This window comes from Rosa rugosa, chromosome 3 (assembly GCF_958449725.1).
Source record: "Rosa rugosa chromosome 3, drRosRugo1.1, whole genome shotgun sequence".
Lineage (NCBI taxonomy): Eukaryota > Viridiplantae > Streptophyta > Magnoliopsida > Rosales > Rosaceae > Rosa > Rosa rugosa.
The window spans coordinates 33,523,432-33,549,182 of record NC_084822.1 but is presented as its reverse complement, the minus strand read 5'-3'; the positions used below and the strand labels follow the sequence as shown (position 1 = coordinate 33,549,182).

The following is a 25,751-nucleotide window of genomic DNA, read 5'->3' as shown; positions in this document are numbered from 1 at the left end:
CGCGGCGATCAGAGAGAGAGAGACAGACCGGAGGTGGAGATCATGGGGAGAGAGAGAGAGAGAGAGAGAGAGAGAGAGAGAGAGAGAGAGAGAGAGAGAGAGAGAGAGAGAGAGAGTGGAGGTGGAGATCGGGGGGAGAGAGAGACTGATAAGAGATGGATGAGTTTTAATTTAATTAACAGGGGCTAAAATGTCAATAGATGTAAGATTGGGTAAATGGGGTTAAAAAACTCTTGGTGGAGTAAGTGGGCATTTTTTGGGCTAAAAATGGGTAACTGGTCACAGCCCCAATATTAAAACTCATTGGCAATGGTTCACCACTTAAAAGTTAAAACAGGTGTAGTTGCCGACCTCATTTGCTTAATCTCTGCTATAGAAGCAGTTCCTATTCTTACATGAAGCCTTTAATTGACATATAAGCCACATGTTCACAAGCTTTGTCTTGCTACAGGGTAAGGGATAATGTCCTAATACCCAAAGATGGCGGGTTTTAAGTAGAAAAAGAAGAGGAAAAAAAAAAACATAGCTGTTTTGCTAATAATGGAAAGCATTGGTTGCATTATTGAACAGTATTATTGCAGTCACCTAACAGGAAACCTGGGCTGCTATTGAAGAGTGGCTCTTCTCGCTTGGCAGTAGTGTGCTTGTCATCCTTATCTGTGATTATTCTGAACAAAACTAGTTGAGATTAAATTTTTGGATCAGGCTGGGGATTTGAAGTAGTGTTGGAATCATGGGATAGTTTGAGGACTACAGGGTTTGTTTTGAATACACGGACAAATGCCTGGAAAGCCTTAGAAGCCATTGGTGTTGCTGATGCTCTTCGGCTAATAAATTACAGATTTCGTGGGTAATTAACTAATTAATTACAACTCTGGAATATATCACCATTTTTTTTTCCTTTTTCACATCTCACACTTACACTAGCTTAGCTTAGCACTAGCACTTGCTACCGTCAATGAAATGTTGTTTTACTTGTTGAAATGCCATTCTGAGTCATTCAGAAGTTTTGAATACAGGAGTGTTGCTTACTCAACCATTTCTGGGCTTCCAGTTTTTGGAATTTCATTTAAGGCCAAAGGAAAAGAGTAGGTTTTATCACTAGCTGGACTAGTTTAAGTTCATCTGTAGTTTGTATTGTTCTTGCTTCTCTACTGAGTCTATAATATTTTATAATTTTAGTACAGAAACTATTTCTTGTGGTTAATTTAGTAATGCCTATTGTTAAGCTGGTATTGGAAGCATCCATATTGTTTGCTAGATTACCATTCAATCAATCAAGACTGTAAACATTACATGATTTGCAGAGGAGACCATGAAGCTCGTTGTGTGCAAAGGAGGCTGTTGTTGGAATCCCTTGCAAATGAACTTCCTAGTGGCACAACCAGGTTCTCATCAAAAGTTGTTTCAATCGAAGAATCAGGCTACTTTAAGCTTCTGCATCTTGCTGATGGAACCATCCTTAAAGTTAAGAGAGTCCACCACAAGACCAATAGGTACTGAGTTGAGATGATCAGGATGTTTGTGTTATTACATTATATGTGCATGGCTATGATTTCCAATGTGGGATTCCATTACCATATCAAGTATCAATTCTGTGATTCAATAGGTCTTGGTTGGGTGTGATGGAGTCAACTCTGTGGTTGGAAAATGGCTAAACTTCAAGCAGCTATCTTTTACAGGAAAATCCACTATTAGAGGTCAGGCAAACTTCAAGAGCAATCATGGGTTTGATCCCAAATCCATGCGGTTCTTCGAGCATGGTGTTAGATCTGGTGTCATCCCTTGTGATAAAAAAAGATGTTTATCGGTACTTCACATGAACAGGTAACATAACACCAGTTCCAACTTAAGATTTTTTCTTTTTTAGGTCTGACTTCTAACTTAAGATAGATCCTTAAATTTGTTGTTTACTGCTCATGTCTTAGAGAAAGGTTTGGAAGAGAATCCAGCTCAATTGAGGCAATTTGTGTTGAGCAAGCTAGGAAAGATTCCTGATGCAGTAAGGGCTACTATAGAAAACACTGAACTGGATGCTTTTATATTGTCTCCCTTGAGATATAAACCTCCTTGGGAGGTTCTTTGGGGACAGCTAATGTGGTTGGTTTTGTTGGAAAGTGAGCTAAATTAGCATCTTGTATAGCTGTCAACATTCACTCTGTATCATCACATTGATTCCATATTATTAGACATTAATAGGGCTAGAATAGCTTCCTTTTTGTATCACTAGAATCAAGCTGTAGTATTGTATATATGTGCTACAGATCAATATACAAATCATCTCTCCAGTAAATCTGTCTTTGTAGTTTTACATGGTATCAGAGCAGGACTCACGCTCCTGACTCTTCTCTAGCCTTCCTAGCAACCAATTCACAAAAGCCATAATCACCATGGCTGGTGATGATGTCCCATTACCACCACCCAATTCCAGCAAGTCAAATAATCCAACATCTGATATCTCAAATCCATTCTTCACTCACCATTCAGACCATCCCGGATTGGTCTTAGTCTCCAAACCATTGAATGGAGACAATTACACAGGTTGGAAGAGGGCTATGACAATGGCTCTCAATTCTAAGAACAAGCTCGGTTTTGTGAATGGTTCAATCAAAGTTCCGTCACCCGAAGCTGACCCAGAAGGATATGCGAGCTGGTCAAGATGCAATGACATGGTCCATTCATGGATCGTTAACACAGTCAGTTCTGAAATTGCTGACAGTATCATCTACTATCCAACAGCTCATGAGGTATGGGAAGATCTAAGTGAGCGTTTTTCACAAGGCAATGCACCTCGCATATTTGAAATTCAGCGAGACATTGCTTCACTCCGGCAAGAACAACAATCAGTTTCTGCATACTACACGAAATTAAAGAGTTTATGGGATGAATTGGCATCCCATTCAGAAGCATCACAAGGAGCACAGGCAGATCAACAAAAGCTCATGCAATTCTTGATGGGATTAAATGAGACTTACAGTGCAACCCGCGGTCAAATCCTCTTGATGAATCCCCTTCCAAGTGTCAGACAAGCATATGCTGCCGTTGCCCAAGAAGAAAAGCAACGATTTATTGCAGCAGCGGATTCCATTTCAAGTGCCGCTGCCATGGCTGTTCGAAGTGGCGGCCGGCCGAACCAGATCGGCAGCAAAGGCGGTCGTGGTGACCGATTTCAGACCGGTCGAGATGCAGAACGCGGCTTCACCGCGCGTTTTGGTTCAGGTCGAGGAAGGGGAAGGCCGCACTGTTCCTATTGTGGTGATCCAGGACATTGGGTCCAAACATGTTTTCACTTGATTGGTTTTCCTCCAGGTCATCCCAAAGCAAAGCAAGGATTGGGAAATTTCCCCAAGAACCACACTGCCACACCAATCGCGCCCTCTCCTTTTGCTAACCACGTTAGTGCGACATGCATCGTAGAAGAGGAGAATGGACCAGCCGTTACTTTATCTGAGGCCCAATTCAAACAGTTTTTAGCTGCTCTCCAACAAGCCCAAAAGCCCAATCCAAATACTGACTCGAGTTCCAAAGCAAACGCAGTAACGCAGCCAGGTTTGTCTAGAGTCAATTCCCGCAATTGGATAATTGATAGCGGGGCGACAGATCATATTACTTCGTGCTCTAAATTGTTGAATAAAAATAAAACTTGTGCATTACCGCCTGTTTTGCTACCTAGTGGAGAAAAAGTGCATATTGAAGCCACAGGTTCTTTGCCTCTGAGTACCGAATATTATATACATAATGTGCTGTTTGTGCCAAAGTTCAAAGTTGATTTAATGTCGGTTAGCCGCTTGACAAGAGGTCTGAATTGTTCAGTAACGTTCTATCCTTATTGGTGTGTTTTGCAGGATCTGGCTACGAAGAGGACGATTGGTTTGGGTAAAGAACGTGATGGGCTATACTATTTGGTGGCACTAGCGACGGAACGAACCAGACCTTCCATTACCACTCCTTCCAACTCATCTTCCTCCACAATTTTGGGGGGAGTGTGTTCTCACTGCCGTCCACATAATCAATCGATTGCCCTCACCCATACTTTCTTACAAAACTCCTTTTGAGCTTCTTTACTCAAAACCCCCTTCTTTTTCTCATCTTCGGGTTTTTGGATGCTTAGCTTATGCCACAAATGTGCATCCTACTCATAAATTTGACACCCGAGCAATTCCTTCCATTTTCATTGGTTACCCGGTGGGCCAAAAGGCCTTCAAATTGTTTAACTTATCGACTAAAAAAAATTTTACCAGTCGAGATGTTAAATTTCATGAAGATGTGTTTCCTTATGCCTCCACTCAGCCCACTCTTCCTTCTGCTCCATTGGCCCATGACCCAGGCCCAATTCCACTTCTCACTAATTCCATAGACACCGATCTTGTCTCCCAGGTCACTCCCACGCGTCCTTCTTCTTCTCCGCCTACCAGTCCTGCCATAGACGCCGATCTTGGCGCTTCCTCTTTATCGCCTCCGCCTCCGCCTCCTCCCGTCCGGCCAGCAGCCCCACCACCCTTTCGTCAATATTCCAGGCGACCCAGGCCACCAGCCCCCCCACCCCTTGTCCCACCTCCTTCGTCCTTCTCCACCCCTGTTCCTACCCCTCTGTCCTCTCCGGTGCCAGGCTGGTCTCCATCCCCACCATCTTCTCCATCTCCTCCTCCCTCACCTCCACCCGAAGCTATTTCCCACCCGCCTTCTCCCGGCCCTCCACCGCTCCGTCGCTCCACACGCTCCATTGCGCCACCTGCTCGGTTCGCCGATATTGACTTCTCCAAGCCTCAGTCTAATGCTTGCGCTTACCAATCGCCCTCCTTCAAGCCAGGTCCTACCAAAGGTACGCGGTATCCATTGGCTAATTATGTCTCTTATCATCGCTACACTCCTGCCTACTCCTCTTTTGTTGCTCAGCTCAGTGCCGTCCATGAACCGACCTCTTATTCTGAGGCGGCTATTGTTCCGGAATGGAGGGATGCCATGCGATCCGAATTGGAGGCTTTGCAGGCCAACGGTACCTGGACCCTTACCACGCTGCCCCCTGGGAAGATCCCCATTGGTTGTAGGTGGGTTTACAAGGTCAAGCTCCAGTCTGATGGTTCGGTTGAACGTTACAAGGCCAGGTTGGTGGCCAAATGCTTCACGCAATTGGCCGGTATTGACTACCAGGACACCTTCTCTCCTACTGCTAAAATTGTTACTGTCCGTTGTCTCCTTGCCTTAGCTGCGTCTCGTGGTTGGTCTTTTTCTCAACTCGATGTCAACAATGCCTTTCTCCATGGCAACCTGGATGAAGAAATTTATATGTCTCCACCGCTTGGGCTCCGAAGACAGGGGGAGGAGCATTTGGTTTGTCGTTTGCATAAATCCTTGTACGGTCTGAAACAGGCTTCAAGGCAGTGGTTTTCTAGATTTTCAGAAGTTATTCGGTCTGCTGGTTTTGTGCAATCCAAAGCAGACTACTCTCTTTTTACCAGAAGGCAAGGCAAGTCTTTTACAGTCTTATTGATATATGTTGATGATATATTAATTACTGGCAATGATCCTGTGAGTATAGCTGATGTCAAGAAATTTTTGCATAAAACATTCCGTTTGAAAGATCTTGGCAGCTTAAAGTATTTTCGTGGCATTGAGGTTTCAGCATCCAAGAAAGGGATATTTATTTGTCAGCGCAAGTATGCCTTAGAAATTATAAAAGATGCAGGGTTATTGGGTGCTGCTCCTGTTGACACACCCATGGAACGTGGATTAAAGTTGTCAGATAAGACTGAGTTACTCAAAGATCCAGAGAAGTATAGGCGTTTGGTTGGAAGATTGATTTATCTCACAGTGTCAAGGCCAGACATTACATATCCTGTTCATATATTAAGCAGGTTTATGCATCAGCCTCGAAAAGCTCATTGGGAGACAGCTTTGCGAGTGGTACGCTACCTCAAGTCAGCTCTTGGTCAAGGCTTGTTCTTTTCCTCAAATAGTGATCTTCGGCTACGAGCCTTTTCTGACTCAGATTGGGCAGGATGTCCACTTACAAGAAGGTCTACTACAGGGTATTGTGTGTTCCTAGGGCCTTCTTTAATCTCATGGAAGTCAAAACGTCAGAAAACAGTCTCTCTTTCTTCAGCTGAAGCAGAGTATCGTGCTATGACAGGAGCTTGCTGTGAATTAACTTGGCTACGTTATTTGCTTCAAGACTTGGGGATTTTACACCAGGAAACGGCATTGCTCTATTGTGACAACAAGGCTGCTTTACATATAGCAGCAAATCCAGTGTTTCATGAACGTACAAGGCATATAGAAATGGATTGTCACTATATCAGGGATAAGATTCAAGATGGTGCAGTGGAGACACGATTTGTGAGTTCTAAAAATCAACTGGCTGATGTTCTAACTAAAGCTCTTGGCAAGGAGGACTTTGAGCTTATGATTCGCAAGTTGGGTGTGCAGGATATCCACTCTCCAACTTGAGGGGGAGTGTTGGAAAGTGAGCTAAATTAGCATCTTGTATAGCTGTCAACATTCACTCTGTATCATCACATTGATTCCATATTATTAGACATTAATAGGGCTAGAATAGCTTCCTTTTTGTATCACTAGAATCAAGCTGTAGTATTGTATATATGTGCTACAGATCAATATACAAATCATCTCTCCAGTAAATCTGTCTTTGTAGTTTTACAGGTTTTATGCAGGGGAGCTAAGGAAAGTTGATGACCTTGTTGAACAGATTTCTGGGGCCTTTAATCCCCAAGTTGCTGTTGAAATAGGCTGATTTTGATTGTGGGAAGCTCAGCACCACTTGCATTACTTTCTATTGGTATCTTAGATATGCAATGATTCATGCTTTAAAATTCTGGAATTCTTGATTTTGTAAGCCCCTTAGACTCCATTCTCCACCAAATTTCAAAGTAATCTTAAATTCCAATAAGTTTTTATAACTTTCATAGTATGAATATTACTGTTTGAGGACAGGATTCTGAATTCTTGTGTAGTCTGTGTGCAGTGCTATAGTTAGCAGAATTGTTGTGATGTTGTGTACAGAAATGAGATTTATGAAATGCTTGTTTTACCACCAAGTGGAGTGGTAGATTGTGCTAGTGTGGCGATATGGGGTATTGTGCATGTAGTTGTGGTTTGATCTAGATATGTTTTACTTCAAGGATTTAAGACTGTTCTAGAAACTACAAAGAATCACTTAAAGTGCGAGTGCGACCATTGTTGGTGGTTGAATTTCATTAAATTTTGACAAGTTGTATACAACTACATGTCTATCTCTCTTATCACGAGTTTCACGACCATGATTGGTCAAGATAAAATTTTTCTTTTCTTTTATGTATGGAATTGGTTGTGCTTGGACTCCACCAAGAGTTCTTATTTTCTGTCATTAGTATCAAACATAATTCAAACCAGTCTAGGCCAAACATGCATGATTTAGTAGATCCTCTAACTTGATATGTATGAATGTTGATAGTTGAACCACCAGGGATGGGCGTGTCCGGAAAGATCAATAGTAAACCGCATAACAACTAAAATTATTGAACAAACTCTTTTCTGAAGTAAAGTAATGAAAAGAAAAGACCAAGTTAACTTGGCATCTTCTGTAAAGTTTGCCAATCAAGAAAATGATTATGCATTCACGCCAAAGAGGAAAATGACTTTGTTTATTGTATACCTATGAGTCCTACAAATACTTAGTACTCAAACATGTCTGCTATTGCTAACAAATAAAAATAAAATAATAAATGGCTTCTTCTAATACAAAGTATCTGGTAACATAATGAAGGTTTAATTAAGCTTAAACTGATCAATTAAGTTTAACTTAACCACTAGAGAAGAATAATAAATTAAGGGCGGCATAATTCAGATGAACATTGGTTGTTGCTCTAGTAGTCACCTATGAGTGTTAATGTAGTATGCTCGTCATCCCAGTCGTCATCATAATTGTTTGTATCTACACTATCCAATTGCCGTCATCTCGTGATTGTTGTTAGATATAATTATATATCTAGCTTTGTTCTGTGATCGGTTTCCACAGAAAAGTGAAAACCCAAACAAGCCTCAGCTTATTCAAGTTTCAATGGAAGTAGTAGAAGAAATTGTGATTGTTGGAGCTGGAATTGCTGGCCTTACAACTTCCTTAGGACTTCACAGGTTCTCTCTCTCACTCACTAACTCACACTTACATAGAAACACAGAGTGTCTTGTTCATGAATGTGCACATGCTAGCTAGTTCTGTTCATACTTACGGAAGGCTAAATTAATTGAAGTTTTGGTGCAGGCTGGGAATTCGGAGCTTAGTGTTGGAAACATCAGAGAGTTTGAGGACGACTGGATTTGCATTCTCAACATGGACAAATGCCTGGAAGGCCTTGGATGCCATTGGAATTGGGGAATCTCTTCGGAGACAACACGAGACACTTCATAGGTAATTTAACATATTATGTTGTCAAATTGTTAATTTGAGAAGCTTATACTACTTTCTTCAGTGTGTGGTTGATAGTGGACAATGTGACATAATCAAGTATTGCTATCATATCTTTGAATGTTTATCTCTTTCTGCAATATATTTTTGGCTAGTTTTCTATTTTCCTAGTAGTTGCAGTTGATCTATATGACATACGTGGTTTTCTGAATCCAGGAATGTTACTTACTCAACAGTTTCTGGGCTTCCAGTGTTTGAGATGTCACTGAAGGACAAGGGAAAACAGTAAGTGTCCCACTAGACTAGTCTAACACTCTTAAGTCTTAACTACCTTCTTCACTGACTTACTGTATTCTTCAGGTTGCGGCATCTCACTTTTATATAAACTTTGCAACCCCCAACTGACCTATATAGAAAATCATTAGTAACAAATCAATCATTATAGTTTCTAATCAAGTATTCAGTAATGCCTAATATTAGACTAGTACGTCTGGAAATCATATTGTTTGCTTGCATTGACATTCAATTAATCAAGTACGCTCAATCAGATAACCCGACTGTACACTACATGATGTGCAGAGGAGACCATGAAGTTCGTTGCGTGCAGAGGAAGTTGTTGTTGGAAGCCCTTGCAAATGAACTTCCTAGTGGCACAATCAGGTTCTCCTCCAAGGTGGTTTCCATTGAGGAATCAGGCTACTTTAAGCTGCTGCATCTTGCTGATGGAACCATCCTCAAGGCCAAGGTCAGTCTTGTATTAACTAATTACATTTCATTTGCATCATAAGCAACTAAAACTAATTTTAATACCTATTCAATTTCTATCATTCAAAGAGTACGTAGTATCTAGCTAGCTACGTACAACTATTAAAACATGTCTCTCTTTCAGTATTTGGTATACTCCTCCAATTAGGTCTATGCCCCTCCTGCTTTGGTGTACCTCTTTTTTCTTTTTCATTAAAAAGGGTACAAAGGAACAGCTCACCTTTAAATGCAGTTAAGATTTTGATCCAATGCTTATCAACATTAATGTGCTTGATTAGGTCTTGGTTGGGTGTGATGGAGTGAACTCTGTGGTGGCGAAATGGCTGGGCTTCAAGCCACCGGCCTTTACAGGGAGACATGGTATAAGAGGTCGTGCGAACTACAAGAACAGTCATGGGTTTGATCCCAACTTCATGCAGTTCTTTGGCAATGGTGTTAGATCTGGTGCCATCCCTTGTGACGATAAAACAGTTTATTGGTTCTTCACTTGGACTCCAACCAACCAAGGTGAGCTTTTCACACCAATTTTGGGGCATTTTGTAGTCTAGTAAGTAATATACATAGTTATGCTGAAAAAAAAGGGAAAAAACAAAAACAAAACAAAACAAAAAAAGTAGCACATGCAACCATATACCTTTCTTTCCAAATGCTTCAGCATTGGTTCTCAGCGTTCAATCACAAGAAAAATAGCACAGTGAAAAATTGTATACTAATGTCTTACTCGATAAAGTATGCTTGTTCACTTTCAACCCCAAATGTCACTTATGTTCTTTTCATTTCTTGTAGAGAAAGAGCTAGAGAAGAACCCAGCTGAGATGAAGCAATTTATGTTGAGCAAGCTGGGAAATATACCTGATGAAATAAAAGCTGTAATTAAAAACACTGAATTGGATGCTTTTGTTTCCTCTCCTTTGAGATTTAGGCATCCATGGGAGCTTCTTTGGGGAAATATTAGCAAAGGCAATGTTTGTGTAGCTGGAGATGCGCTCCATCCTATGACCCCGGACCTTGGCCAACACTATGCCAAAAAATGCTTCAGACGACAGACCATATCTGTCGTCTGATGAAGTAAAAATCTGTTGTCTAAGTGGCTGCCGTCTCTAAGCCATTCAGACGACAGATATTCTCCGTCGTTTATAAGCTACTCAGACGACAGATTCAGTTTAAGTTCTGTCGTCTGAAGTACCTAATATTGAAGAATCGGAGTCTATCTGTCGTCTGAAACACTATACCACTACATATTAATGTTGTTGGAAATTCACTTGATCAACAGATTCAAAAAATAACTGTCGATGTAGTTAATGTAAGATGACGGAGTTTTTGTTGTTTCTGTCGTTTGATTGAACCAATATTAAGCTTAGTTGATGCTTCTGTCGTCTGATTTGAAGAACAATGACAGTTATATGTTGACTGATTTCGTATGCAACAACATTTATACCATGAGTTATGTTGTTTGAGATTTGTTTGGACTACAGATAATTTTGATTCTTGTGGTTAGATTTGGTTTCCAACTACAGTTTTAGTTTTTTTATGTTGTTTGAATGTCACTTAGAGTATAGTCTTACTCAAATTTCTGTTGTCTGAAGTAGTATTCAATCTCATTTTTCTGTTGTTTGTTTGCACTTTCAACCATTGTTTTAGTTATGTTCTGTTGTTTGAAGTTGGTAGAAACAACATATCAACACCTACTTCTGTTGTCTGAGAGCTATTTGACCTCTACTTTTCTGTTGTTTGAACGTGCTAGAAACAACATATCAACACCTACTTCTGTTGTTTGAGAGCTATTTGAACTCTACTTTTCTGTTGTTTGAACGTGATAGAAACAACATATCAACACCTACTTCTGTTGTCTGAGAGCTATTTGAACTCTACTTTTCTGTTGTTTGAACGTGATAGAAACAACATATCAATCACCTACTTCTGTTGTTTGAGAGCTCTTTGAACTCTACTTTTCTGTTGTTTGAACTTGATAGAAACAACAGATGATCATTTGTTTATGTTGTTTCTATTTTCTTGATACAACATAAACCTGCATATATATGTTGCCTTTCAACCATTTCAACATCAGTCATTTACAATCATCAAAACCATAAAATTGGACTAAAATCTGCATTGAAAATGATGGCTACGTTTCATTGCATCAACATCATCCAAAATACAATCCATAGTTCCAACTCTAAACCTAGCCAACAGTTACATAATGATCAAGAGAACCAAAAAACCATCTTATCGATCTCGATCATTTACCTAATATTGCACTAAGTCAAAAACCTATAAGGTAAAGAAAGAGTAGCTAGGCAAAGCAACTGCATGCATAATTTAGGTTCATCAACACTTTCCATCAGTTATATATAAATGCACAAAAGCAGTTCCTGATGCTACTCATCTACCTTAAACAGAACCAAAGTTAGAACTTCATAACATGATTTGCCCATTCAGCTCGAACCACATCAATATCCTTATGTGTGTAAGCAAGATTTGATTTCCTTTCCCACTGAAACAAGCAAATGCAGCAAGTTATTATGATGCAATCAGATTTCATATTATAGGCATATTTCAGATTTGGACATAATAAGGTTCATTAAATTTGAGAAGCAAATGCAGCAAGTCCATTATAACCAAGGCAAATAATCAAATTTCTATTTGGATATGCGTATCAAAGGGAGAGCCAACCAGAAATTTAAAACCATAGACCTTCAACCATGACCATTTTTTTACCATAATTCTGAAACTTGATACCCAATTTGTTAATTCCACTAGTGGAGATATATATATACAGACACTTAGAGCATGGGTCCCACAACTAAAAAGCAATCTGATGTATTTATTGTATATATACAATACACCCACCAATGTGAAAAATAGTGACAGACAATATTTCAAATTAAAAAAAAATTCTAATTAATATACAATAACAGTAATTCTAATCAAACCACTTAATGAGAAAAGAAAATTCTGCAAAGACCTTTAATTCTAGGCATGATGTCTGCGTTCTCCTCTACTCCTCAATGGACAACTACATCACATAAAATGAAAACAATATAAAGAATGTTACACAGCTCACAAACTTTAAAACAAATGATATCCTTTGAACCATCTCAGTAAACCTTTCTGAACCCCTAAATGGTTTGATATATGACATACAAAGAAGTCAGCAAAGTCTGTAGAATATATGACATAAACCACTTAAGAACCTTACTTTGCAAAGATTGTACTGCCTGTTTAACAGCTCAAACCCATTAAACCATCAAATTTAGCTCATGATAAACCTCTTTTCCTAGAAATGCTGCAAAGACAAACCTACACATTGTCAGAGAATAGAGACTACTAAAACAAACTATAGTGGGGGAAGCAATAAGTCATTTCACATTTTAAATATAGTTCTTGGTACAAATTTACTGAGAGTAAGACCTTGTGATAAACGATCGACCCATCAAAGGCAATTAATACATGCAAGTTCCAGTTAGCATAGAGAAACAATTAATACAGTTTATACACAGACGTCTAATGAATAAAAAGCTATTTCTGTGGTATGTCAATTGCCGTTAAAAAATTTTATGTACAGTTCTCATACATTGAGAAATTTTATGAATGATGAATACCATATACAGATATACTGTATTTGTCTACTTTTGGGGAAGCAAATAAATATAACTAAATCTTTTCTGTTCACAACTCTCATAAAAGATATCTTTGATTCATCCCCGGATTCTCTATTCTTTGATTAAAACAAAGGATTATCCTATTTTGCGATGATACAATTCAACTGAAGAAACATTCAAACAACTACACAGGATGAGAAACAAATGATAAATAAAACAGTGAAAGGATATAATTCAAACTTATAGAGACTTAAAAGTTATGGAGACCAAAACATTTGCCGAGAATAAGTAAATGAGTCATTTTGAAACACACGTGCATTATATCAGCAAACCTTTGTGATTTCTGCAAGTTTAAAACACTATCCAGATTACATAGTTCAGTGTCTCCAAGTCTGCCAAGTTACAATTGTGTGTGTGAATAGTATATGTGTATATAAATAAAGGGCCAGAGAAAACCATAGCATAAGCTCATGCACATAAAAAAAATAAAAAATAAAAAAAAGAGCAAACTCAACCATCAAATAACAACATATATTTTACAGAAACAGAGACGAAATAAGTGATAAGCACAACCTAGAGAATAAAAACAACATTACAAAAACATAAAAGAGGAAAGAGCGAATGTTAGCTGCTGAAAGTGAGACTCAACTTCTAACAACACAGTTCTACCAATTTGGATCAGCTGAAGACCTTAAATTATAGAAATTGAAAGCAACAGGCTTCTACCTGTGTCCATATTGTAAAATGGGTTCAGCATCTTCATCAACCCTACTTGAGCCCATAACATTATCAGCCTCTATCACCTGAAATCATGTCAAGAGTTAAAAAGGAGCATGAAAACAGTAATCTCATTGCTCATTTTATCCCAAACTATTACATACTAATTCCCTAACTATAACATCCCCAACATACTAAACAAACTAACACCCAAGCTAAATCTGAGCAAGCGCTCTCTTATTAGCTCCACCCCTTTCCAGACTTTCTTTAAAGCATAAGCATTGCCAAACTTGTGCTATATAACCCAATTGCATAAATTAGCAGAAATCAAAGAACAAAAGCTAAAGTAACCCAATTGAATTCGAATATGAAACTTTAGTGTAGAATCCAATCCAAATCACCAAACCCATAAACTAAACGAGGAGAATCAACAAAATTTACTTAGAGGAGAGTTGTTCTTTCGACTTGAACAGCGGTGCAAACCTGAAAACTCTTCTCTGCAAATGGGATGACCCTAGTCCGTATCCCCACATAGTTAATGAAAATTAGAAAGTGATCGATTGGGTAATTGCGTTAAGTAGTGATGGTGAATAAATGAATATATGGATAATGTTACCTTAAGAGATTGCTGCTCTCTTCAACACTTGAGAGATGGAGAAACAATAGGGCAGAGAGAGGGAGGGAGAGAGTCCACGGTTAACACCGCAAAGGAAAGAAAAAGAAAGATAATCTTTAATGGGGCAATAGAACTTTCTAACATTGGTGACATTTCAACAGTATATTGACCCCACGGTGAGCAGGATTTTCTTTTCGGTACACACGTTTGGGAGGATTAGTGAGATAAAACTTGGTTGCTGTCACCATTAACCAAAACGTGGGGGTAAAATGGTATCCAAAGTATGCAATTTACAACACAAAATCATTAACAAAATCACAATCTGGACAATTAACCAACAACACATAACTCTAAATATGGATTTCCCAATTACCTTTTCTATTCAGTTTGCTGTTCAAAACCAATTTGAGTTCTTCAATTCGTCCTTAACATGAGATCCAATAACCCGACCAAACTGACTTTGTCTTCCATTGAGGAGTGCAGCAGAGTGCTTGTTAATTTTCAAAATCTGCAGCAGAACAGCAGTCATCAAAACAGAAACAAGATTAACAACTAATCAAAAGTTAAAAACTCATCAAACTAGTATAATCTTCTCTGCTCACATATAAGTATGATCCATGTTAAGAGTAAGACAGACATTACATTCCAGGTTTCTCACTTACAAAAAATGGACTAAAGTTGCTGTCTTGGAACCAAACAAAGGAAAAGAAATTACAGAACTATAACTAGATATACAGAACACAAACGAAAGTATCTGATCGACAACACAGTAAGGACAATTTTAATGGCCTTGTACTGGACTCCCAATTTTAGAACGAAGAGCTGCTTCACGCAAACACAGTAAGGACAAAACTTGTTGCTGCGAAACAAAATCTCATTGTCAAATTTCCAAATTGGTTCAAAACGATCGACAATTCTATATATATAGACACACAGAAGAAGATGAAGAGGTAGAGAGAACCTGAAGATGACTACCGGATTGGACGAGACGAGCTCCTTCACCTTGCCCAACGCCATTTCGAAAACGACGACGCTTTCGATTTCGAAACCCTAAATCCCCAAATCGCTCCCGATTCTATGATATCTGTTGGGTGTAGATCCGGACTCGCAGTCGGAAGCATGTGGTGCTGACTTTCGATATCGTTGGATGACGCAGCCTGGGTCAACTAATTGGAGGCCGAAGAGTCCATTGGTAGTGGCGATGTCGCCGGATGATGCTCGGAGGTAGAAGATGGAGAATTGAGAAACCAGATCTACTTTCTCTCTCTTCGTACTGTCTTCTCTCATCTCTACGCTTCAATTTCTATTTCCTTGAAGAACTTGACTTGACCCGGCTTTGGTTGTTGGTTTGTAGACCGATATGAGAGACCAACGAGGGTGGAAGAACATCGAAGAAGAGGTGCTGCTAGGTTTGGGAGATGGAAAATGAGTTTTCTGATTTTTTTTCACCAAGTGTGGGAAAGCACGGGGCCGGGTCTAGGTCTATTAAAAGATAGATAAGTTTTAGTTCAGCCAAAAATTGGTTTTTGTCCACACAAGAAGAAATAATTTCTTCATTTACTCAGACAACAGAATTCTGTTGTTTGAGTTTTCTAAATTACAACAAACTTGAAAAAATTGATTTAGTATTGATTTTGACACTATTTAGACAACAGAAATAGTTAAAACTGTCGTCTGAAGACGTTCAAAAAAATCAGACAACAGAAAAAACCTCTTCTGTCGTCTGAGGAGTATGGTCTGAAGCATTTTTTGGCATAGTGCAAGGAGGCTGCTCCGCAATAGAAGACGGTGTTGTGTTGGCAAGATGTCTTGGTGAGGCCTTGCTGAAAAACTCAAGGCAAGAAATGAAAGGTAAAAGTGAACAAGGAAATGAGGAATATAAGAAAATTGAGATGGGGTTGAATAAGTTTGCCAATGAGAGGAGATGGAGAGGCTTTGACCTGATTAGTACAGGTTATATGGTTGCTTTAATGCAAGGGAGTGAAGGTAAAATGATGTCTACCTTGAACAAATATTTGGCTCCAATTCTAGCTAGGTGGCTGCTACAGAAGGCTGATTTTGATTGTGGAAAGCTCAGCAGCATCTGATAGAGGACATTATTAAGTGGCAATGACCTATGAAAGTTTACTCGAGGCATGGCAAAGAGGGTAATATAAATCCCATCTCCCAATCCTTATTTGGGATCTTAGGTAAATGGGTATTGTACGTAGTTTGGTTAAGTGGTAGTGACTTTAGTGAAGTACGATGAGTTTTTCCGGTATGGGTTTGATAATTAATAAAGAGTATTTCTAAATGTATCCAGGATACAGGGCCAGAGCCACCTTAGAACGAGGCGGACTTGAGACCTACCTGAGTTTTTTATTTTATTTTTTTTGTTTCAGTTTCTCAATTTTAAAATTGCCTACTTGGCGCAGTGGCCAAGCATACATGTGTTTTACAATTTTTTTTTTATTTGAGAAAATATGTGAACTCTTTTATAGATTAGTGAAATTACACATTACGACCCACTCAGTAGGGTTGTCAAAAATATTTGTTACCTAAGCAATCAACATTTTTAGCAAGCAATGAAGCACATCCAAAATTACCCTACACTTATTCAAAGTGCACATATATATACTGATGGTACTTTTGGTGACATATCTCAAACTTGAGAAGTTTCGAATTCCTTTCCAAAAAGAGAAGGAATTCTACCAAAATAAAAATAAAAAACTAAGATAAAAGCCCAAGCCCAAACTCCAGCCCATGAACTTGGGGAAAACCCTAGTCCAACAGGCCCATGTAGAAACCACCTACTCCAGGCCAAAGCAGCCTCTAGCACAGCCACCATCATCATTGTCGACCTCCCCAACATGACCACCACCACTGCAAGGCAGCCCCCAGACATGAGCCACACTCATTGTGTTGGCGGTCCCACTTGCTGAGTTTCTTGTTGTGCTCGTATGGTCACTGACTAGTCAAAGAGAATGCGCGTCCGGACACGTGGACGAACACAATCTCCCAAAACTGACAGCTAACATGGACCCCAGCGCACCCTAACACCTATATAAAGGGGGTCTCACCCCACGCTCGAGGTAACTTCATTTGCTCCATTTCTACTCACCTCAAATTAGCTTCCGCTTTGCCCATTCCTGACTTAGGCATCGGAGGAGTGAAGTCCGGAACACTCCAGACTTTCTCTTGACAATTCTTCTTTGTTAACAGATCTCAACGGAAGGATTCCGAAGCAGAGGCAATCTTAAGCTACACTCATTCATTCTTAACCCATCCGGATTCATGCACTAACACATTGCAGCCACAAGACTGCCGCCACCAGAAGCACGATTGCCACCACGCCAACCATCATAACACAACTCCGTGCACCAGGAGGAACCTACGCTACCATCAAAATCGAGGTTGTCATGACACCGCCAACAGTAGTCGAGGCCCCCACTATTGACGTTGGATCCAAACGCACCCACAACCCGATCAAGATCTAGGCTAATAGTTCTTTGAAGAGGCATGTCTCTTCAATCTTTCGAGAGGTAAGGTCGTTGTCTTCCCCTTGCCTGTTTTGATGTACTCTTTTTACTTTTTCATTCAATAAATTATCCTCGTTTTGTCAAATAGGAGTCCCCAAGCCTGACATCAGCAACTGACCCAACGCTAACACCATCCTATAAGGGAAGAGGAGATGTGGTGACGCAGTGACCTGATTACTTATAAGTTAGGGGTTAAGCCCGTATGCCCAAAAACTCATGGTATTTTGCCCATTTGATCCAACATCTATGTATTTTGCCCAATTACACAACTCTTAGGGGAAAAGACTCATAAGGGTAGTCTTTTCTAAAGTAGTGCCTAGTATATCCTATGCTGACTTTTGGGTTCAAAATTCACTTTTTCTTAGAAAACCCTGTTCCAACTTTTGAGAAAAACAAAACTAGCCTTCAACATGCCTAAGTTTTTCACCTAACGGCTCCTGCCTAACGGTTACTTTAACAGGCGGAATCACTGCTGCTTGTTTCTATCCAAAGCTGTGGCCAAGTTTTACTAAGCTAAAGGAAATCTGAGCCTAAAGAGAGTATATGATAATGGCAGATCACAATTAGTAAAACAACAGATAACGGATAACTTTGTTGAAATAAAAATTTGATGAAGTGGGTGAACACACTGAAATTATTTATATAAACATAATCACATGCTAAGAATTCAGAGCCTCATTCTCAGGTAAACAGCTAAAAAGCTGTTTAGCTATCCATGAGACTGAGTTACAGTACTTACTTGTAATGAAAGCACACTTCACACTAGACAGGAAAGAAAGATCACACTGCTACTTCTTGAGAGAAGACTCTTCTGCTCAAGTTCTTAAGCTATCTTACAGGTTGTGGAAGTTTTTTGATGTGTGGGGTTTTTTCGATGCCTTTACAAATGAAAAACAAGCTCCTTATATAGAGAGCGGATTCCAAACTTAAATTCAAAAACATAAAATATACAGTTCAACTCCGTGATTTCCTGCTTTCCTGAGTGCTCCTGTTGGTGGAGGTCGGACAAGGAAAAGGCAGGTTCCCTTTTGGGTGAAATGTTTTTCACCTTTCCTTTTTTGAAAAGCAAAAGTAGCTTTTGGGAAGAGTCCAAAAGTACTTTCGGTGTTTTCTACACCTGCTGCATGTTCTCGTCTGTTTCAGAATTATGGCCTAAGACAAAGGAGTTGTTGTCAGCTTGGGCCATTCTATCCGTTGTGGCATTATCTTCAACGTCTGTATCGACATACATCTTGTAGTGGTTGTCATTTTCAAGACGTTCTATCCACTGCATGCATGCCATCGTTGAGTCTATCTCTTTTCTGGTGAGAGATAGAAACAGGTCACTGCTGACTACGTCAGGATGATCATAGGCAGTGATAATAGTTTTTTCTCCTGCTGCCAGGAAGGTATTGTTGATATCTTCAGAGATGATCTTCTTCATATATTCCAGGGCCATGGCTTTCATCCATGGGATGCTTGAATTTGGTTGTCCGTTGTACCCAACACAGGCAGGTTGTAGATATTTTCTTTGAATAATTCTCACATAATGATAAGGAGAAATGTATTCAACCTCGCCGTTTGCCTTTCTAATCCATTCTGGAGGAGTGGATCTGAACTTCAATCGAAGTGTACAGTCATTTTTTCTGATATTTTTGACTGTGTTGACAATGATGGGCGGCAAACCTTTTAGATCATCATTTGTTTTGCTCCATAGATTATGGACAAAACCATTTTCAACAAGCCAAAGCTTGTGTTCTTGAGGATGTTCATTCTGAACATTAACCAAGTATCTTCCAACGTATGCTCCTGAGACAATGAAGAGGGTTGGAGGAACAAGGTCTTCTGAATTGTGTCTTCCTATCAGATTGTGGAAATCATGCCAATCTGATTCAGTGAGTGCCATGATAGGGATCCTAGCACTTTCTGGATGTTCAAGGAAGTTAATTTTTTCTTTCTTATCAGCACTCTGCTGTAATTCTTCGAACTGTGGTCTTGCATTCTCGTATAGTTCTTCAGCTAATGCAAAGAGAGCTGGAAACATGAGACCACTGCTTCTTTCCTGAAAGGCAAATAAAAGATTATCCAGAATTGCCTTCTGGTGGTAAGCTAATCTCCTGCCAGTTCTGAACACAGGAGTATCGAACGTTCGAAGTTCATAATTGAAAACATTTATTACTCCAGTTGGAGTAGGTTTGCTTTTTGGCAAAGCAACAGCCTTCAACGGTCTTGATGAGCCTTTACCGTCTGCCGTTTGAGACGGGCTAGTCAATCCTTTACCCTGGGATTGATCAGTTGTGGCTAAGCCTTTTGAACTTAGCAGGAACCTCTTGAGGATTTGTTCTTTGGGATCCTCATCGGTTTCATGTTCTTTCCCAGCTCTTCTGCTTCTGGGATTGCGACCTTCGTCGTCGTCATCATTTCTTTTACTGAACATGGCTAATTCCCTTGTTAAGGCGTCTGGAAGATAGTTCTTGTTTCCTGCAATTAATTCAACAACAACATAATCATATTGGTTAAGGAATAATTGCCAGTTAGCTAGTCTTCCTCTATCAGCAGCTTTATCAAGTTTGAAATTTTTGAAATTCTTTACTCTGGCACAATCGGTGCGGACAGTAAAGGGTTTTCCAAGGAAAGCTGGAGAATTTAAAATTGTTTTTTTGACAGCCAGAATTTCTTTTTCCCCTGTGGGATAATTCAGTTCTGCAGGGCTGAACTTGCCACTACAAAATTTACAGATCTTTTCAATGTTAGTTCCAGGCGCTTTCGCCAGAACAACACCGGACCAGTAATTATCACTCGCATCTATCTGGAGGATAATCTCATCATTCTCTTCTGGTTGTTGAAGAGGAGGGAGGTTTTTGCAGAGATTTTTTATCTGCTTCACAGTTTTTTCATCATCTTCTGTGAAGTTCCATTTTCTTTTGGAACTTGTTTTAGGTGATAACATTGCTGTTAACCCTGAGATCTTGGGGATGAAATCTCTCCATAATTTATGACACCAAGGAATCTCTCTAGACTTTTGGCATCAGGAATTCTATCTGGGAATTTCCAGATTTTCTCAAGGATGTGAGGTTGGAGTTTTATCACTCCATTTTTGATATTTATTCCCAGGAAATCAACTTCATCAAGGATAAAGAAGATTTTCTTTTCTCCTAGGATAATTCCATGCTGAACTATCAGCTTTACAACCTCATAGAGGTGTTTCATGTGTTCTTCTCTGTTTTTGGAGAAGACAAGGATGTCATCTATGTAGACGACGCAAAACTCCGCGACATGCTTGAAGATGTTGTCCATCTTTCTTTGGAAGATTGAGGGAGCTTGCTTGAGACCAAAAGGCATTACCAACCATTCGTAATGTCCTTGTGGTGTTCCGAATGCAGTGAGAGGCACACTCTCAGGATGCATCTTGACCTGCCAGAAACCCGACTTTGCATCGAATTTCGAAAAGACTTTCGCTCCTCTGAGCTGGTTGATCAGTACTCTTACTTGAGCAATTTGATAACCGTCTTTGACAGTCTTTTTGTTGACATCTCTGTAGTCAATCACCATTCTAGCTTTTCCTCTTAGCGTTTCTGCATGGTTTCTCACGTAGAATGCTGGAGCATGATGAGGGCTAGTGGAAGGTTGAATTAATCTCTTGTTCAGGAGATCTTCAATATCTTTTCTGAATTCTTTTTGGTCTTCCTCTTTGTATTGAGGAATGGCTTTGACATGACAGATAGCATTCATGTCATGCAATCTTAATTCACAGACCACTGGGTCTTTTTCCCAAAACTTTTGAGGATCTACGTCGATGTTCTGCTCGAGTAGTTTCTTGATTTTCTCAAGAGTGGGAATTTTCTGAGACTCAAGCTTATTCTGAAAGTGCTTGAGGTTATGCTCGTGGATGAAACTAGCTTCTTCTTCTTCACTAGTTTCTGCTTCTTCTTCTTCTTCTTCAGAAGTTTCTTCAACAAGTAATTCTTCTTGTTGTTTGATTTGGAGTATGGGTTTAAATTTGGGTTTGTAGGTAAGATCACCACTATTCTGTTGCGATCTCTGATATTGGGTAGTGAAGTTTGGTCCTACCACACTTTTGGCTTGAGTAAGCCTATCTGCCCAGAACACCCGTTCTCCTTTTCTGAAGCCTATTGCTTCTTCATCCTGAATAAATCGTTGTTGGAGAATGAAATCATTACCCAACAAGAAATCTGCGCCTTGGCCTTCAGATTGCCAGACGTTATGGATGATAAATGTTCCTCCACCAATGGTGATATGAACATTTTTTGCTACTTTATTCATGGTGAGATGGCTTCCATCAAAAGTAACACCAGTAGCTGTTTTCTTTTCTTCTTTCCAGAGTTTTTCTGGAATTGCAAATCTTTTTGCAACTGTAAATCCTGATCCATTATCTACAAAGGCATGTAGATGATATTTTTTATGATCAGGGAATTTTAGGCCAATCTCTATGTAGTTGCTGTATCTACTTGTAGAGACGACTTTCGATTGCTGAAGCTCATTTTCTTGAGCTTGTTCATTTGGAATGAATGGTTTACATTCTTCTGGAACATTGTTCTGAGTGGGAGATTTATCAAAACTAGAAGGTTTTGTATCATCCCAGTCTGTAGGAATTATTTCTTTGCTATCTGGATTACTGAACCATGACGGAGGGTCATATCGGACTTTATAGTCAAACTTGCCAGAAGGTTGGCCAAGTAGATCCCATGTTTCAGTAATTGTTATAGCTGCTTCTTGCTTTTCTAAGAGATGAACAGTTTCTGGTGGTTTCACCAGTTCTATATTTTCTGGTATTTCAACCAGTTCAAAGTTGTCATCGATTTTTTCTTCGATGATGTCTTCATTTTTCGAGGAAGATGGTTCCATGATTTCCTGGAACAAAGTTTCTACTTCTTTCTCTTTTTTCTCAGAGAAATATTCTTCATATTCTTGTTCAACCAGTTGGCTGACAAGTCCATTCTTGGTTTTTCTTCTTGCTTCAGCTATGAAGCATTCTTTGTGATAAGTCTTTTTTGACTCTTCACAAAACATAGGGAGACCATTCTTTTCGTGACATAAGCAGTAGTCGCAAACGAATGTACCAGGGTTCACCTGATAAGAAGACATTAAGGATTCTGTCTTGCTTTCTTCCCAGTTTTTGATTCTTAAAACATTCATTTGTCTGGATTCGAAGTACTCTACTTCAGAATCTGTCTCCGACTCAGATGAATCTTCTTCTTCAGACCAGGCAGAGTAAACTGACCTGTCGTCTTCTTCATCATCAGAATAGGCTATTTCGTAGCCTTTCATATTTGCTGATTCTACTATATGCTCATATTCTTCAAAGAGAGCCTTAGTAGATCTTTTACCCTTTTCCGGGCATTCATTGGCATAGTGCCCTTCAGCTTTACATAACCAACATCTGCAAGCTTTCTTGCTTGGTTGCTTATGTTGATGAGTATTCTTCTTTTTCTTGAAGAATTTCTTTTCAGGATTTTTCTCCTGTTGTTTCTTGTAATTGGAACTTTTCTTGAATTTCCAATTCTTCTTCTGATTACTCCTTTTGAATTTTTTAGAGTAATATTTTCCTTTCTTCTTTCTGTAGAACTTGGATTCATGACATCCCCAGTTGGTTGGCATATCCAGTATTCCGTAACAGAAATTTTCAACTCCTTTGAGTTGTTTCTTGGCCATCTTAGCTCTAAGATTGGCTTTGCATTGCTCTTTTAGTAATTGCCGGATTCTGTCGGCAATTCCTCCAACTGAAAATCTTTCAATTGGTTTTTCTGCTATGCTTTCTCGCACAGCTGTTCTCCATGGTTCAGGGAGTTTCCTGTGCAACAGGTTGACTAGATCAGTGCTTTCTAGTTCCCCAATTGTACAGTAATATTCTTGAAATTCATTCAAGTATTCTTCAAAATATCTCATGTCACAAATTTTGAGAGCATAGATATTTGATTTGGCTGTTTCTCTGGCCTTTTCACTCATATTTGCAGAATCTCCACAGAACTGATCGTACAGGGGTACTGCAAAATCATACGGAGATTTTGAAGCTTTGATATCTTCAAGCCATTCTTTTCCTTTGGCCGTTTCTTTGAAAGAGAAATAATATTTCTTTGCTACTCCTGTGAGAGTAGTTTCAAAGTACATCTGAAGATCAGGAGCTTCAAATTTTCCAAAGGTGAGAGCAGATGCCATCATCAGGCTGTCTACCCATTGGTCAAGAGTTTTTCTCTTGTCTAGAGTTTTATCCAGATCTAACCAGATACCAAAATTGGTAATTGGTACTCTAGGTATCTTGTCCTCTGGGACAAATCTTTGAGAATTTCTTTCTCCATTTCTGCCCGTAGGGGCCTTCTGTATAGGGAGTTTTACCTTTCCCTTTTCTCTGGTGATGGAAGTTTTGGAGCTTTCTCCTTCTTCCATTTCAACATCCTGGTAGGGAAGGAGTTTTCTTTCCTTTCCTGGATTGAAATTTTTCATTTCTTCGATTAGTTTTTCTAATCGTTCTGGATTTTCACAATTCTCAGCTTCTTCATACAGATCATAGAGCTTTTGTGCTCTAAGCTTGTTGACTGGTCTGTTTAGATCAGCTTCAAGGTCTTCTTCAGTAATTGGATCTTCAATAGTGGATTTTGTGCCACTAGTACTAGCTTCTCTAGTGCTGTAGCTTCTTCTGAGAAGATTTTTGTTTATCCTGATATTCTCAGGACAGACATCACTTTTTCTGTGATTGTCAAAATTTAGACTGATTTCTCCAGTCTTTCTGCTTTCATAAATTTTGGCTTTTGCACTTTCTGCTGGTAGCTTCGGACCAGATAATTTCCATTCAATAGGAAACGTTACTTCATTCCAAGTAACCTTGTGGATCTGTTGTGAATGGTTCTTCTGACTGGTGAGGAATCCAGTAGTAAGACCAGGGATGTTTGATATCCTTGTCTTTGGCTCTACTGTAGTACTCATCAGTTTATAGTATATCCTGTATACTATTGCCAATTCTTGCATATCTTTTTTCATAGATATGCCATCTGTCTTGACTCTCAGTCTGAGACAGTGAGCTGCATCTTTCAAGCTGGTAGAGAAGTTGGGGAAGCAGTTGAAATATGCTACTTGGTTGCACAGAGATGCTTCAAGGGTTCCCAAGAGACTAGCTTGAAAATCTTCCAGTCTATTGTCTTGTAAGACACATAGAACTGAACAGTTTATGCCTTCACGAGCTAGAAGCTTTATGCCTACTTGGACTGCTCCAATATGCATAAATTGATATTTTTTTGATCTGGCTCTGGCGACTTCATCTGGAGTGATCATTAGTAGATCTGTTTCTCCTGTTGTAGAGGGGGTTGTAAATTCCAGCAATTTGAAATGATGGCTGTCCATCAGGTCAAAGGTTCCCCTTTTGTATATTTGTTTGAAATCTAGCTTTGGAATTGAGGCGTTTTTTACCTCATGCTCGATTTCATTGTATTCAAATTCTTCAGAATTTAGGAGTTGTACTCCTTTCTTTTTTCCGAAGATGCTCATCATATTGACATTTCGAGTTTCTTTCGGGTTTTCATACCGAATACTAGTAGAACTAGTTGAGGGATCCAGAAAAATCAAGTTTGGAACAGGATTCTCTGGTCTTTCTAATGGTTTGAATCCATTAGCTTTCTTTTTTACTGTAGGCACTTTCTTGTCCTTCAGTATAGTTTTCATAGAATCCAGCGTTTTTTGCTGTTCAGTGATTTTTTTACTAACACTTGTTAGCTTTTCTTCTTCCGTTTTTGGAAGATCTTTGATATAATCCAGTTTGTTTTCCAGTTTTTCTAACTGGTGGATTATAACAGGAATTTTTTCTAGATGTTCTTGATATCTAGATATTTCTTGCTGCAGGATCTGATATTTTTCATCAGAAGATTTTAATAGAGAATTCAGTCTCTCTATTATTAAATCAGACATTGTCCCCATTGGGGATTCCCCTGCTGAGCTATTTTACAAGCTCTGATACCAGTGATTTGCGGATCTAACCAATGCTCAGGTAGTCAAGAGGTTTTTGTTCATCTCCAAGTACATATAAAAGATTATCAATATCTTCTTCTAATTTATAGATCCTGGTTTGGAGTCTATAAATAATATCCCAATAGTTGGGAGTTTCTCTGTTAAGACGTTCTCTATAGTCTTTCAATTTTTTCAAC

The 25,751-nt window shown here is 39.3% G+C and overlaps 2 protein-coding genes and 1 long non-coding RNA gene across 4 annotated transcripts; 2 read left to right on the top strand and 1 right to left on the bottom strand.

Annotated features, from left to right (window-relative positions):
• Window positions 1-267: 267 nt before the first annotated feature.
• LOC133737605 (monooxygenase 3-like) lies at window positions 268-2,131 on the top strand. The gene is made up of 6 exons (XM_062165132.1): window positions 268-271; window positions 706-850; window positions 1,020-1,088; window positions 1,308-1,476; window positions 1,610-1,802; window positions 1,890-2,131. The coding sequence occupies exons 1-6, from the start codon at window positions 268-270 to the stop codon at window positions 2,129-2,131; spliced, it is 822 nt and encodes a 273-aa protein (XP_062021116.1).
• A 5,845-nt stretch (window positions 2,132-7,976) lies between these two features.
• Window positions 7,977-16,394, top strand: LOC133735535 (monooxygenase 2-like). Its single transcript, XM_062162938.1, has 7 exons — window positions 7,977-8,130; window positions 8,258-8,404; window positions 8,618-8,686; window positions 8,981-9,146; window positions 9,445-9,673; window positions 9,953-10,177; window positions 15,860-16,394. Exons 1-7 carry the CDS (start codon window positions 8,057-8,059, stop codon window positions 16,186-16,188), a joined length of 1,239 nt encoding a protein of 412 aa, XP_062018922.1. The 5' UTR covers window positions 7,977-8,056; the 3' UTR covers window positions 16,189-16,394.
• Window positions 11,280-14,047, bottom strand: LOC133735536 (uncharacterized). Of its 2 annotated transcripts, XR_009859091.1 has the most exons (4): window positions 13,495-14,047; window positions 12,366-12,452; window positions 12,132-12,182; window positions 11,280-11,660 (listed from the first exon to the last, which is right to left on the bottom strand). It is a non-coding gene; the product is annotated as an uncharacterized LOC133735536 (long non-coding RNA). The 2 variants fall into 2 exon arrangements; XR_009859090.1 differs by having other exon boundaries at window positions 12,132-12,452.
• Window positions 16,395-25,751: the final 9,357 nt, after the last annotated feature.

Excerpts from the sequence above, each read along its gene's own strand:
- LOC133737605 (XM_062165132.1), top strand. Across the intron at positions 1,089-1,307 it reads TTTAAGGCCAAAGGAAAAGA|AGGAGACCATGAAGCTCGTT; the intron begins GTAGGTTTTATC and ends CATGATTTGCAG. Across the intron at positions 1,803-1,889 it reads CCCTTGTGATAAAAAAAGAT|ATAGATCCTTAAATTTGTTG; the intron begins GTTTATCGGTAC and ends TTCTAACTTAAG.
- LOC133735535 (XM_062162938.1), top strand. The coding sequence starts at position 8,057 with ATGGAAGTAGTAGAAGAAATTGTGATTGTTGGAGCTGGAATTGCTGGC. Across the intron at positions 9,147-9,444 it reads GAACCATCCTCAAGGCCAAG|GTCTTGGTTGGGTGTGATGG; the intron begins GTCAGTCTTGTA and ends GTGCTTGATTAG. Across the intron at positions 9,674-9,952 it reads TTGGACTCCAACCAACCAAG|AGAAAGAGCTAGAGAAGAAC; the intron begins GTGAGCTTTTCA and ends CATTTCTTGTAG.